This window comes from Echiichthys vipera (genome assembly GCF_963691815.1).
Source record: "Echiichthys vipera genome assembly, chromosome: 15".
Lineage (NCBI taxonomy): Eukaryota > Metazoa > Chordata > Actinopteri > Perciformes > Trachinidae > Echiichthys > Echiichthys vipera.
The window spans coordinates 10,812,183-10,828,315 of NC_139840.1; the positions used below are offsets into that span (position 1 = coordinate 10,812,183).

Consider the following 16,133-nt stretch of genomic DNA (forward strand, 5'->3'; position numbering starts at 1 on the left):
TTGGGGGGAGTAAGGTGGGGCCCCGATAGGGAGGTCAGGTCTGCTACTGTCATCGCAAACTTTGTACATTGTCACTGATGTAGTTTAAAGTTTGTCTGAGGCTCCCTACCCTTACAGTTGCCTGCCTTGCCTGCTCCCAAGCTGTGCGTCTGCCTTATGTCATTTAACGTTAACATCTCAAACATCAAATTAATAATTAATGTTATCCACCAAGGACCTAGAATCACAAATCCATACCTTCATCTTCTCACGCCTTGACTACTGCAACTTCCTCTTCTTTTACCTCAGTCAAGTAGCCATGTCTCACTTGCAATCAGTGCACAATGCTGCAGCCAGGCTGTTACCCAAATCAAGCCGCAGATCTCACATCACACGAATCCTCGCATCCCTTCATTGGCTCCTCATATTAGAATTCAAGATAATGCTCATCCCATATGAGGCCTCACACAGTCTTGCTCATTCATATACAGTACATATTTCTGAATTCTTTCATCCCTTCACCACCTCTAGACCAATCAGATCATCCGACCGAGGTCTCTTATCCATACCCGGCTCTCTCTGCAAATCCATGGCTAATTGTGCATTTGCTTCTAGGGCCCCGTCCCTCTGGAATAAACTCCCTCTGTTAAATCAGCTGAGTCTGTTAACTCTTTAAAAAAAACAAAAAACTTCTCAAAACCATCTCTATCTACATGCTCTGTGTAAGGGCTGTACTGTAATTCTATCTTTATATGTGTCCTCTCCGTTTGTAGATGTATGCTTCTTATTTTCTTATTTCATCTATAAATCCTGTGACGCACTTTGTAACTTTGTTTTAAAAGGTGCTATATAAAAAAAATCGTACTTGCTCACTACGTATATAGGCCCATCTATGAAAAAGTAGCATACAGATATCAGTCAAAAAGTGGTTTTGTGCACATACCTGTAGGGTAAGAGGGATATTTTATGAGCGTTTTTATGGAACATTATAGAAATATTAATGTCAGTTTGTGTTTGACAAATAAATATTATTTGATTAACTATTTATAGTGCTGTGACCAGAATTGGCTATAAGCATATCAACATATCCTTATTTTATTCCTTTTTTCAGTCTCCTAAAACGCAATCTACCTGTATAAACATGGTGAAAATACAATGCTGTTGTCTGATGTCAATATTCCATTTCATATAGGTGCTGTTGAGTCCTGCAGGACAATAAAGGCTACAGCAACTTTTGCAGCCGCAATATGTTGTCTCGGCACCTTGTGATAATAAGAAATTTACTCGTGTAGCACTTGTCAGTAGGAAACCACAGTGTTGGGCATAGGAAAAAGAACTGTTAAAATGAGTCTAAAGTAGTTATTTAAAAGTTGTTACAGATATGGCTTGTCTAAGATGGCGGGGAATTTCATAGCTGAGGAGTCCAGACTGAAAAGGCCCAGACACACAACTATTGTCTGTGGTAGTTAACACCATGTAGAAATTAAGCATTTGTGTGTAATTAGGATCTACGTTTACAACCACAAGTCAGTGACTTACAGCAAAATATGATTACAAGGTTGAAATGACCACTTGGGAGTTCTAAATCTGTCTAAGTCTATGTGAATGATTCAGAAACCTTTTTTTTAAATAATTTATTGCTCAAAAATCTCATAGGGGGGAAAAAGTGAGGGCTTCTGAAGTGAAATATGAAATTGATATAACCAAAGGCACTTTCTGTAAATAGTCCTGAGACAACAGCCAACATCCTGGGGCTCCAGTCAATCAATTACAATCTGCTGTGTTATCATTTAAGGGTGGACTTAAAGTTTGTGGCTTTGTGAGGATGACAGAGAGCTGAAGTCTCAGTGCTCACACTGAAGAGCTTTGACCAGTGTTTATCGTTGTGGGTCTGTAATAAATGAGTGACACGACCAAGTACAACACGTTAGAAGCTTCTCAGTAAAACGCATCGGCACCACTAACTGTCTATCTATATTAACGGTGCTGGCCATATGTTTTCCCTACAAAGTCCATTTACCAATGTGTTTTAATCCATTCTATTACATAGGAGTTCATCAAGGAGCATATACTATCACAAATGAATCCACGTCTGTCTTCCTCTCTGTCCAGCTCACTCAGACACTAAGACCTCCTGGCTTAATCTGGCCTAAGCTGGTGAGACGCAGTAAAGCATAGAGGAATCAGGATTGCATCCAGTGGGGACATTGCCCTAATCCCCTTCTGCCCTCTCCTTTGTAAACACTCTCCTCTGCGTCAGGGTCACTGATGCTTCTTCCTCTCTCTCTCTCTCTTTCTCTCTCTCTCTTTCTCTGTGTGTCACAATGTGCTTCAAAACGGACTTCGGAAAAACATAGAGGAGAGGAGCAAGGAGTGTGGATTTCTCATGATCTCAGAGAGACTTGAGCCTCACGTGGCGAGTGAGGCCTCATGGTCGGAGCATGCCATGTGCTAGAGCGGTGAGGCAGTGGGAGATCAGGCCCACGCCTGCTCTGCGGGGGATCAGACGCACCAGGTCCCTGATGTGGCAGCGGATACGGGGACTGGTCCAGGCTTGTCGGCATGGTGTGGGATATCACGTGAACTACAATGACCCGGTCCCGGAGGAACAGGAGATGGTGTGCCTTGAGGTATGGGCATGTTGTGATGTTTTTTTCCCTCTAATAAGCAATACTATAATACTAAAAAGTCACCAACCAGTCAATTAAAACTACAGTATACAGTGAAGTTGACTTTATTTTGCTGTTGGGGTACACACTTCAGTAATGCTCTGAATCACAACACAGCGTGCTAATCAGTGTGTTACTTATTAGTTGTTGCAATGATCAGCAGCCACAGATAACAAAATAAGACACACAAGTCTGTTGCTGGTATAAATAGTTCATTTTGAGAGCCTAATCAACTTGTGAGGTTCAGTGTGCCGACATATCTCCACACATCTATGAAATGTTTTTTGTTTCTTATTATTTATTACCTGCAGTAATTGAAATATCCCTCATACTATTGTTGTCGTTGTTGTTGTTGTTGTTGTTGTTGTTGTTGTGACCAGATTGCTCTATAGTCTGAGCATCTGCTTCCTTTTTGCTTCTTGCCAAAATTCTATTTAGGGAAGTACTTCTTGTCTGAACGTAGCCTAAGAAGATTAAAAGAAGATGGTTTGCCTTGAAATAGTGTGATGCCAGTCATTGGAAATCTAAATTTAGTTGCACAGTCAGTCACACACAGACAGTCACACGGACAGACAGATGGACAGACAAACAGGGGAAATATGTCAGCCAGTATCAACACCCCAATGCATTAGTTGTGGAGTTGTGATGATTGTTAGTTGTTTCTAACAGTAGTCTGAAAGTAATGTCCTTCTTACATATTAGCTATCAATACACATATTGGTCTATTTGCGAGGTAGAACTGGAGCTTGTTAAATAGCTAATATATAGATATATACAGTGCCTATAGAAAGTTATGATACCCTTTTGAAATAGTCACTTTTTCTGTTTTACACCCTGAAATGATAATACATTTAAAAAAAAAATAGATCCGGCCTTACAACATTCCAGTGAATTTCTTTTTTTTTTAATTTCTGAAAAGTAATAAAAATAAAAAACTAGAATTTGGAATTTGGGTTAGAAAAGTGGTGAGTCCCTAGATTTAATACTTTGTGGAGGCACCTTTTGCTTTTATTACAGCCATCAGTCTGTTTGGATATGTCTCCACCATCTTTGTGCACGCTACACGGTGGTGTAGTGGTTAGCACTGTGTTGAGTTTGCATGTTCTCCCCGTGTCAGCGTGGGTTTTCTCCGGGTACTCCGGTTTCCTCCCACAGTCCAAAGACATGCACGTGTTAGGTTCATTGATGACTCTAAAATTGCCCGTAGGTGTGAATGGTTGTCTGTCTCTGTTCGTCTCTATGTGCCCTGTGATAGACTGGCGTCCTGTCCAGGGTGTACCCCGCCTCACGCCCAATGTCAGCTGGGATCGGCTCCAGCACCCCCGCGACCCCGACCCCGGGATAAGCGGTTGAAGATGAATGAATGAATGAATGAATGAATCTTTGTGCACCTAGACTGTGAAATATTTCCCCATTCTTTCTGGCAGAACTGTTCGAGTTCAGTCAAATTCTGTGGTGAGCGGCAATGGACTGCACTCTTCAAGTCCATCCACAGATGTTCTGTAGGATTCAGGTCAGGGCTCTGACTGGGCCATTATAGGACATTCACCTTCCTCTCATTTACGCACCGTGTTGTTTTTATGGCGGTGTGTTTTGGGTCGTTGTCATGCTGGAGGTGAACCACCTGCCCATTTTCAAGTGTCTAGCAGAGGGCCACAGATCACAAATCAAGCTGGAAAAAATATAATTGTTTATGTATTATCATTTCAGGCTGTAAAACAAAAAAAGTGACTATTTCAAAAGGTTATCATGACTTTCTATAGGCACTGTGTGGTTGAATACAGTCAAAATAATTAAGAGACCATACCTCAATAGCAGTAAAAGTATATGGAACACAACCATAAGTGAATGAAAAGACTGTGATCCATGACATTAATGCGGAACTTCAGCCCCAAGTCGGAGCCTAACTCCACCCACTACATAACTTTGATAAATGCAATAAATCCTCTTATTAGAGGCTGTTAACGTTCTTATATCACATGATATAGATAAGTCCCAACCGGTCAACCCTATATCTTAGCATTGGACTTGAAAGGTTAGGGCTGAGAAAATTCAACTTATGTAATGTGTATTTTTATAAATCTGGTAAGAAATGTCAATATTAACAACAGCATTGACGTGCATCATCACAGTACAGTCATATAATTTAGTTTACAGCTCAAAAACAGCTGTTGTATAAGTGCAGTACCTTTTTTAAAAAGTGCATCATCATTTTAGCATTGCAGTTCTATAACACTGTCAGATCCATGATTGACTTATTTTAATTCCATGCATTCTTCTTCTAAATGTGGTGCCTACACTACCCATAATGCAATTCGGCTGCAAACAGTTTGGTCAGAGATTTGGGTGTGTTATACTAGTAGCGGTTAATGTAGCCTCGACTTGCTAGCTCCAAGCAGAGATGAGGAGTGGACCCCAGAGGTCTGGAAAACTCACTTTTTTCTTTACTTGTAGTCTTCAGACCCAACTGACGCTGACATCGCTTAAAAGCGACTGATCAGGTTTAACACAGCTCCCCCCTGGAGCCATAAAAGGCAATATGACACTTTTTTCACATACATACATACTTTGATGTGTAAAATCAGTGAAAACACACACACACACACACACACACACACACACACACACACACACACACACACACACACACACACACACACACACACACACACACACCCACGTCATATTCACACTTTCACACAGACATTCCTACTGATGGCAGAGGCTACCTGGGAAGTACTTCCTGTCTGAATGAAGCTCATATCATAATCATTCAAACCACATTCACACACCCATGCACAACACAGAGAGGAGGAGCCGGGGATCGTACCGCCGAAGACCACCTGCTCAACCTCTGAGCCATAGCCGCCCACAATGTATTTTTTTTTATTTATTACCTCGCTGTAAACTGAATTTCCTTTAGAAGGGCAATAAAGAAATAAATGTTATATCAACATTGCAATAACAATCACTTTGTGTAACATTTATCATGATGACTTTCAAGAAAAAGGTCAGATGAAATCAAAGCAAGATACTGTGTGTGTGCAAAGCTACAACAATGTTTCTTCTGCAAGGCTCTATAATGTCTTTGAATGAGCCCAATAGAATTGTGTTTACCCCCAACTGATGATGGTAATTTGGACAATCAGTTTGCATGGAGACGTATTGCCTAGAGTTAGGTTGGTAATGTGTAAAAAAAAACAACCAAAAGAACAGATGACTCTGTAACTTGGTTATGGGGATTAAGACACTGATTGCGTTTTATTAAATTTAGCCTGGCATTTACATTACTGACCGCAACTTGACTAACACACCTGGGGTAAATTCATTAGAAGAACAATGTCAGCAGGAAATAAAAATCAGATTGAGAGAGATTGTTTCCTCTATTCTGTTGCCATCTGTATTGCTGATTGAACGACTCATCTTCACCTTCAAAATGCGCACAGCTGCTGTACATGATCTCGTGAGGTGTTAAGGTGGTAACAACACTTCCTCTTCTGCGCCTATCTGCGTGTTGAGTTCCAGCAATTTAATCTACGGTTAATTCTATCTTCCTCAAAGCACTGTGATGCTTTAAATCCACACTCAAAAGACTTTATTCATCATGTCCCCCCAGCTCTGGCCTCCTTCTCTCCTGTGTGACCTTGTGTGTTCAGACTCCCTGCTCTCGTTGGCATTGTGCACTCAGGAAAAAGTATGTGTGTTGATCAAAATAACAACAGTTGAAGTATCATTTGTTGCTTGCTTGTGTATGTATCAATCTCTCATTGCTATTTGTGGGTCTGTGTTGCATAACATGAACACAGGAGAAGGTGTCAAATGAAATGTTGCGGAGGAAGTCACATGTTCATATCTCTAGAGGGGAATAAAGATGTGAGGATGCTCAGGGCATGCCCCAGTTCAGCGTAGTAATTAATCTGGACAGGACAGAAATGTCTTCTTCCCCCGCTCTTGTTTTTGACACGATAACAGAAAAATTTGAATGCCTAAACCTTGAGTTGTTCAATAGGAAGTGTTATATAGTACCAGGTCTATGCGGACACTGTGAGAGCAGCTCTCCACTAAGTTTCCCATTTCCCATTTTGCAGTACTTCTTATTAGAATTAGGGACAGGTGACATTAATTGCCATGGCATCATATGGCATCTTGACTAACAATGTGACACAGACAGCACAAATGTGTTGAAGTAAATTAAGTAGAAAATTATATATATGTCATAGTACCCATTTGTAGAATAGGCAGAGTGCCATCTGGTGTTTGTGCAAAGTAAAACAGTATATGCACCTTAAGGCTATATATAAATAAAGACATAGAGTAGATTTCATTGAAATGTATATGTTTAAATGTACATCCCACTATCTCTAGCTTGAATTTGCATTGCATATAAATTAAACAGGCGCAGTACACGAGTATGTCAAATGTTAGCAATCATATTGAAGAGATCATAGCTTGCAAACATTCACTAATTCATATTACCATGAGGCTCTATGAGTCATTCAGTGCTTAATCATGTGCATGCAGAACATCATGCCAGTGCTGCAGTTCTGGTTACCTTCAGATGGCAGTGTTGTCTTCTACATCGTGGTTGCAGGCCTGTACTGCAGATTATAAGGCACAGGGAGCCTGCTAATCCTCTGTAAAAGAGTTTGACTGAATCACTAAATGCTCAAATGCAACACGCTGTGTATTACTTGGCAGGGAGAAATGGGAACCTATGATTTAATTGGTTTTAATTATTATTTAACAAGGACGACACAGATGAACATTGTTGCATATGGGAGAATGCAACAGATGTAATGTCTATCAGTTTTTTAACTAAATGGCAGCTTCGACCCCTATTTAATTCAGTTCACAACAACTATGGACGCTACAGATTCAGGATAAAAAGGGAACAGATAAAAAAATTATCTAATGTGCAGTGTGTGTCTGAATTGCTCACAATTGTGTATGCATTGAAATAAGGTCGTGTGCATGAATGTATGCAGTATGTGCACATTACACTCATTTACTATTATTAAAAAGCGACTTACAATAAGTGCATTCAACCATGAAGGAACTACCCAAAAAGTGCAAGAATCGGCAATAAAAGACGGATCAAATCAGCCAAAACAGCTTCAACAGTTGCATTTCTTTTTAGAAATAAGTTGGGTTTGTTTTGGATGAATCAGTTGAGAATGTGAAAGCACTAAACTGTCAGCAGAAATGTACGACTACACGTCACAAATGGTGTAAGACTGGCTGTCAAAGTCACGCTATCCTTCAGAGAGCCTTAGTTAAAACAAGTGCTGCAGTCTATCAGCTTCTGGCTGTTTCAGCACCATAGACAGCGACTTAAACCGAAGGCTCACTGCGCATGTGCCAACGAAATTATGGCTTTTTTTGGGGGGGGGGGGGTATTCCTGGATATTTTTCGGGTTTAGTAAAATAGCTGTAATGTAACAAGAGCTCAAGTAAAGTTCGTGGGCGTTGTCCTGCCTGGTGCGTTAGTTTGTCGGCTTCATTTCCCCGTCCTTCATCCCTATTATAAACTGATATGCAGCATTTGGTGCTTTGAATAGTCCTTCTCTCGCGTACAAGACAGGGTAAAGGACCTTCACTGTAAAAAAAAAAGAAAAACCCTGTGCTATAGGCTACTGTCGTGGTTTACGCTCTTCACTTGGATACTACGAGCTGGAGAGAAGACGCATGCGTACTGACTTGAAGCAGCCGGTCGAAAAAAAAGCCTTATGTGCCATCGGATGTAATCAAGGCAAAGAATTACATCTTCTCGCTGTGCATACATGGGTGAAATTGTAAGTACTTATAGCAAACCGACGTATCGTTGCACGGACATTTCATGAGCGGAGCATTTGAGGCCGTTTTTCCCGGTATTTGAAATGACATGTCACTATCTTGCTGTACAGTGGGGGCTTTTACAGATCGGCAGTGTCTTTTCGGTGGTTGTCGGTTCTTCATGGTGGCACTTTCCATTGATGTGTTGTGCGAGTTCCTAATGCAATTGGTTTCTGCTGGTCAGATCGTTCAGGAAGCATTAAGGCTACATCCCACTGTCGTTCAGGTTGCTGCTAAATTGAGATTAAAGAAGAATGGCGATTTATTTGGTGTTATCATTTATCCTTTGGATGTATACGACCACCCCACCCCCCATTTCATCGTCTATAGTCGAGCCATAGCGTATGCCTCTGCAATTGTGTCAGCTCTGAAGTGTCCGACACCTAACGCGTAAAATATGCCGTTTGGCAAGACGCACGAAATCTGCAGCTGAAGCCTGCATTGAATCTGAGCGAAACCGCGCGCGGATCCATTTTAGAAATGACCAAATGGTAGGCTATTGTATTCACTGAAAGGCTGTGATTGCTGTGGTTATAGATTTGCAAGCTGCGCCTTCGCCCCCCCTCCCTCCCGTGTACCAAATCTCCTGACATTTTCCCCCTTATAAAGCATCGGTTCTTGTGTCAGGTAGGATAGCAGCCGGATGATGCCGTGTGTTGGAAGCGACAGATTTGTAGGATCTGACAGGATTCGGCAGCGTCTGACCTGGTGATGACACATTTGTTAAAAATCTGACAAGAAGTCATTCTGTGAGCATAGCCTGCGTGTATCTATAGGCCTGCAAACCTTAACAGGGATTCTGTTGAATCACTATAGAGCTATTAGTTCCAATTATAACACAGGGATACCCCCGTGGACATGATTAATGTAGCTGAAAAGGTGCATGAGGGAGTGACACCTAACAAGTGAACCCCCCCCCCCCCCCCCCCCCCCCCCCCAAAAGACAAATAGGCCTATTTACATGATTTTTTACATGCATTTAATTTGTTGCTCCACTTGGGCCCAGTGCGCATTGCGAATCCTCTAATGCACTGCTTACACTCAGGCTTTCACAAATGGGATGTTTCAAATTTTGGATTGTGAACATTGAGCCCCTGGCCTACAATCCATCCCTTTTACACATGAAGTTGGTGTGAAGGTGTATAAAGGAACATTCAGCCAGTTTGAGATCAGAGGGACTGAAATTTGCGGGGTGGGTGCATGTTTGACAGCAAGAAACACAAAATCAGCAAATTATTCTTACCTACTTTCCCCCCTTACTATAGAGCAAACAGCATTCCATTACAGTGACCTCTGGGCATGCCAGCACATGCTCAGGCCAGAGAACATCAGCACTTCACTTCATGTACATAAAAATAATACAAATACATAGGTGTCAAGAGGTGAGGGGCAAATAAAATAAATCGAATAAACCTGATGAGTGTGATCAAAGTGCTTGTTAAAAACGGATGAACTATCAGGTCACACTGGTCTTTGGTCTCATCACACTGCTGTCCTTGCGCTGGCGCTGATTTGTGTGGTGCACATCCCTTGCAGGTCAAGAGATTTTTTCTGTAAGATACAATCTCACTTAAACATTATTCCTGACATCTTAACACTAAACTCAGTGCCTCTCCTCTGACTATAGCCCATGGGATCAGAGCGGATGGAGATGCGAAAGAGGCAGATGTCGGTGCAGCAGGAGTCGGCAGCAGGGGGAACTGCACCGGCCCAGCAGGGCCAGCCGGGCCAGGCCAACCCACGGGGCTCGAATGCATGTTGCTTCTGCTGGTGCTGCTGCTGTAGCTGTTCCTGGTAGGTCCTCCTCACTCCAGAAGCCGCTTGTTTCTGTGCAGCACGGCCGACATTACTGCACACAGGACAGCCCATGCCCGAGCGTTTGTGTCTCAGCAGCAGGCTCCAGCTCGTCTTATGTTCTTGATATTTTACGCATGTGATCCGTGGGCACATATTCTGCAGCAGCCCTACTGTAAAAGCACACATCAGCAATGTTATCAGCTGAGAATAGGAGAAATGTGAGATCTTAAAATATATGCAGCTCAGAATGCTTAGTGTGAATAAAAATCAGACACATTTACAAGAAAACCCAGATTCAGACATTCAGCTAAACAAATAATTGAACAAGTATTAAACAAGTATTCACTGACATGTATATATATGAGCGTATTTATTGTTGAGTAATAATAAGTAGTAGAGTAGTAAATAATTATTTTCTTGATTTATTGGCTAATTGGTCTAAAAAATTGTAAAGAAGAAAAACAAGTTCATTGCAATTTCCCAGACCCAAGCTAACGTGACAAGCCAACAGATTATTTGATATTTGAAAATATGAAACCAACTACATTTTTAGCACATTTGCTTAAAAAATGACTTCAAAATGAAAAAAAGATTGAGTATCAAATCAGTTGCAGATGAATGTTCGTTTAACTGACTTACTGTTTCAGCTCTACAGGTGAGAGTTTGTGGCAACGACTGACAAAGACTGCCAGTATAAATTTAAATTCTGATGATGATTGGCAGTTCATGAAATATTGGTATGTCATTATTAGGAATGAAGACCGGGATGAAAGGAACCAAAAGGCTTCTTATGACGTCAAGGAAGGGACCGCAGACTGTGAAGACTGGTCAGTTGATTTCACTGCACAAAAATGCCAAATCCAACCATGTTAGTTGAAGTAAATGTTAAAGAGCATGACTTTTGCACACCTGTAGGTCAATGGGTATGTGGCAGAGGACTTAACACTCACGATACTGAGCAGAAGACTCCTGCACGCTGTCCTCTTCACTTGCAGTCAGAGATATTTATTAGCAATGTTTGGTGCACAAACCTTTGTCAGGTTATTTTACAAGACAAAGGAGAAAACTTTAATCGGTCGGGTGGCCCTCTTGGACCAATCATGCCACACTACAGACTGACATCCTGTTGAATCAATATTATACACTAATTAACTAATTAATAAATATCTCTGACTGCAAGTGTAGAGGACAGTGTACAGGAGTAAGTAAATTAAATCATTCACTCCCCTGTTGTCCACGCTTTCTGCAGCCCGATGCCCACACTGGAGGAGGTGCGCTCATGGGGGCAGTCGTTTGACAAGCTAATGTGTTGCCCAGCGGGGAGGAACGCCTTCCGACAGTTTCTTCGCACCGAGTTCAGCGAGGAGAACATGCTTTTCTGGTTAGCCTGTGACGAGTTCAGCAAAGACACCAATAAGACTACGGTGGAGGAGAGAGCCCGGGTCATCTATGAGGACTACATCTCCATTCTCTCACCGAAAGAGGTCTCACAGCTCTTGATTTGACTGTTATCAAAATGTGTTGATTCCAAGAGTGAAAACTTCATGATATCTGTTGAATGTTCATCACACATTCTGTCTGACGGAGAGAGGAGAAGACCGTCCCTTTCCTGTGTCCCCCCATTTGGACCTTATGTTCTGTGGTCGACAGCGAGTCACAAATCATTTTTTGGTCCTGTTTGAATTGTGCCATGAATTACACATATGATGTTTGTCAGACAAACTTTCACATAACGACACCTCTAAAGCTCATTAATTAACACATTGTATCTGGTTTGTGTAATCCGTATGAAAAGTGAAGTACAAGTAATGAATAATTAAGAAAAAGAAAAATTAAAGAAAGATTAAAGAAAATTTTAGAAAAAAATAACAAATTTGCTTTCCAAATTCTCGCCTCTGAGCAGTTGCCAGGCAACCATTGGAAACTACTGGACTACTGGAAGTTGCAGCAAACGGTCATTTTTGTGCTGTAGACATTAAACAAATGAGATATAGCCTGTTAATTATTGCGCTTTAGAGTTGCTAGTAGGTGGTCTTTAGCCAGAGCCAGGCTAGCTGTTTCCTCCATTTCCATTCTTTGTGCTAAGCTAAGTTAACTGACTCCTTGTCCACTTCATTTTGACCATACAGGCATTAGAGTCATATCAGTTTTGTTATCTAACGCTCAGAAAGGAAACACATTTCAAAATGTCAACTTTTCCTGTAAGTTAGTCATTGAATAGGTGCATATGCCGCATTCTTCCTAATTTCAACCCTGTTCTTGACTTCCAGGTCAGCCTCGACTCCCGTGTGCGTGAGGCGATCAACAGGAACATGCAGGAACCCAACTTGCACACGTTCGACGATGCCCAGCTGCAGATCTACACACTAATGCAAAGAGACTCGTATCCCCGCTACATGAACTCCGCAGCCTACAAAAACCTGCTTAACACTCTGTCAGAGCAGTCCCCCGAATCTTAGGGTGGTGATGACCTGTGATATTTTAACTGTCTTTATCCTCCCAACCCCCCCTTATTCCCTTTTTTAAATTTTTCTTTATATGTTCAGTGTAGGACTACATGAACCGGGCCTCTGGCCTGGCCCCTCCCAGGGATTTCAGCGCTATTGTGATCTGCACCTGACCGAAGACACTCAGGTCTCAAAATCTCCCGAGGGCTTGACATCACAAGTACTGCTACAGATCCACATAGCAAAACACTCCAAAGGAATATGAATACATTTTGTTTCTGTTTTATTTTTCTTTCTTTTGATAGAAATAATCTATTTTATTTGTGTTCAGAGTTTTTTATGGTCTGTTGGTTTTTTTGTATGATTGTTAGGGCGGGGGGCGGGGGGGATTCCTACTGTAGACTATATATTTATGAGTTTGTAAATAGTAAAAATGGAATTGTGGGTATTTTATGTCGAAACACCTGGTTCTATTAACTGCGTATGAAAATCAAAGCTCAAGTCAAAGGCTACTTGTTAGCTCTACTTGCAGGCAGCTTTGTGGGGTACTGTATGATTTTACCTTGGTTTCACCCTGTTTTGTTACCTAACCGCACACTTTGGTACCTGTGAAAGCGACTTGGCAACTCCAGTTAGTGCAGAAACTGTGTGTGATCGAAACTGCAGCCAGTGTGGTTATCAGTGAAGTAACAGAGCATGACAATAGTGTCACGGTGCCCAATTTGTTTCCATAAGAAACTGAAATGCATGATGGAAGGGTATTTAAACTTCCTTTACTACATCTGAACCACAGAAGATTGCCTATTTAAGACTGTTTTTTATTTATTTATTCAAGTGTTACACAATGCACACCTCAAAGGTTTAATATAGTTTTTTTTCCAGTGCGACATAAAAACCTAAGTAATTCTATTTACCAGATAAAGTATTTTTATCTATTATCTATATTTATCTATTGCCAATACAGAAAAACCAACAAGTACAAATTATATTTAAATCCTACAGCGGAGTCAACTACACTGTGAGGTCACTGTCAGAAAATGTAGAAATTAAGGGTCCATAATTTCTCATGATTTCCAGGTATTTTCAAAGTAATTTGGTACTAATTAAACCCAAGTAAATATGAATTAATTATACATAGGATTGAAAACTTAAAGGAGAAGTACAACATTTTAAGGAAATATGCTTATTCACCTGCCAGAGCTAAATAGGAGAATTTTTCTACCTTTCTCATACTTGTTGGCTAAATGTAAAGCTTTGATTGATACCACTATCGTGTTTGTACAGTAAGTATGAAGCTATAGCTAGCAGTTGATTAGCTTAGCTAGGCATTAAAACTGTAAACAATGGGGAAAAAAACACCCTGTCTCTGACCAAAGGAAACAAAATCTGCCTTTCAGCAGCTCAAAAGCTCTATAATTAACACAATACCTTCTGTGTTTTATCCTGTTTTCCTGTTTCCAGTCTTTATGCTAAGCTAAGCTAAGCGGCCACTGGCTGTAGCTTCATAATCATCGTACAGGCATGAGTAGTATTGGTTTTCTTATCTACCAAAGCGAATAAGCTCATTTACCCAAAATAACCTCTTATATTCTACATTTCTGTCAAATTGTACATTTAACCGGAGACAAATTTAACATTTTTTTGTTTGTTTAGCTGTCAATTGTTTAAAAATTTGAAGTGTATCAACTTTATTTGACCAATAACTAGTACTTTATTTTTTTAGGTAACGTCTTGGAAATTAGCAGGAAATTACTTGCAAATTAGACGGGTAAATAATAATTATTATATATTATTGGAATTTGTTAGTGACATTTTTTTTTACCTGCAATATGATATTGACTTCTTATTGAAAATGACGCTGGGGTCCGGCCAGGTCAGCAGCAACATCAAAGCTACCATGGAAACTGTGTTCATACGTTTACCAGTGTTTCCATTGACTGAAATTGGAGTTGCCAAGTATTAAAAAACTTTTATTATGTATTCTGATAGTTTTAGTTGAATTACTTTGTTGCCTCACAAACATGTCACTCAAAGACAAGATCCTCACGTGGGGAAGTGCCTTGACATTCAATTTTATGACATCTTTCTCATGGGCAACAGTTGTTTTCAGACTCTTGCCATAAGGGTGGTTACTGGAGCACGAGGCCAGTTTACTGGAAATGGTCCCTCTCTTTGGCCAAATCATTGCATGTGTTTTGTCTCGATTCCTTAGTGGTGGCTACATCGGTTCATTTTGGTAGCGCTACCAAACAGAGCGCGGAGTGTGATGACAACACGTCTTTATTTGCCGAAGACAAACGAGAGATGGATAGGGCTGTTTGGTCTGAACTTCTTGCCAACCTGTGTGCTTCACGGTGGCACTTCTACTTGTCTTAGAGTTAACTTTAACTTATTATGTGCAATTTGAGCTGATGGATACACCGCGCAGATCAACCTCAAAACACAATCTAAGCCAATGGTTTGGAGTGATGCCTATAAATGTTGTTTCTTCTTCTGTTTACTATATGAAATGTGTTATTTTGCGCTGAGTTTACTGAAGAATACATTTCTAAAAAAAACAAATAATGTGAATGTTTACAGTATATGGTTTAGTTCCTTTTCTGCTATTCTCCAAGAAAATAATGACTTGTGGGCATTTTGATTAAGATAAAATAAAGCACAATAATTTTACTGACTCTGGAATGATTTGATCACAGAACCACACGACACGTTTTTTTTTAAAAACAACCACAAATCCAGATACCGTTCTGTCTCAAGTCACTTCATCTTGTGGTAAGTGTTAAAGGGTTTTACTCTGTCAGATAAATTAATAAAAAATGTGATAAAACATGATAAAAATGTGTAAGTGTGTTCAGTAAAGGATGATGTTTTCTCAAACATATTAGGGTCCTTCTCCATCAACCAGATCAGGTAATTGAAATTAAGAAAAAAGCACCAATTTGGTTCATGTTGTTCATATGTCATCAATCATTCATTCATCTTCAGCCGCTTATCCCGGGGTCGGGGTCGCGGGGGTGCTGGAGCCAATCCCAGCTGACATTGGGCGTGAGGCAGGGTACACCCTGGACAGGACGCCAGTCTATCACAGGGCACATAGAGACGAACAGAGACAGACAAACATTCACACCTATGGGCAATTTTAGAGTCATTAATTAACCTAACGCATGCATGTCTTTGGATTGTGGGAGGAAACTGGAGTACCCGGAGAAAACCCACGCAGACACGGGGAGAACATGCAAACTCCACACAGAAAGGCCCAGACCAGGATAACCACTACACCACCGTGTGTTAATGGCAATACATATCTATTGAATGAGTTACAACTAAGAGGGTTCGTATAGGTTTTTTTAAGAAATACCATCAAAGCTTTCATCATCACATCTAAAATGTTACTATGGATGCAATAGCC

The 16,133-nt window shown here is 40.8% G+C and overlaps 1 protein-coding gene across 1 annotated transcript; it reads left to right on the plus strand.

Annotated features, from left to right (window-relative positions):
• Positions 1–2,420: 2,420 nt before the first annotated feature.
• Positions 2,421–12,736, plus strand: rgs20 (regulator of G protein signaling 20; the record flags this gene model as incomplete). Its single annotated transcript, XM_083928382.1, has 5 exons — positions 2,421–2,609; positions 10,108–10,274; positions 11,030–11,104; positions 11,527–11,761; positions 12,548–12,736. The coding sequence occupies 5 exons, from the start codon at positions 2,421–2,423 to the stop codon at positions 12,734–12,736; spliced, it is 855 nt and encodes a 284-aa protein (XP_083784508.1).
• Between the last annotated feature and the right edge of the window lie 3,397 nt (positions 12,737–16,133).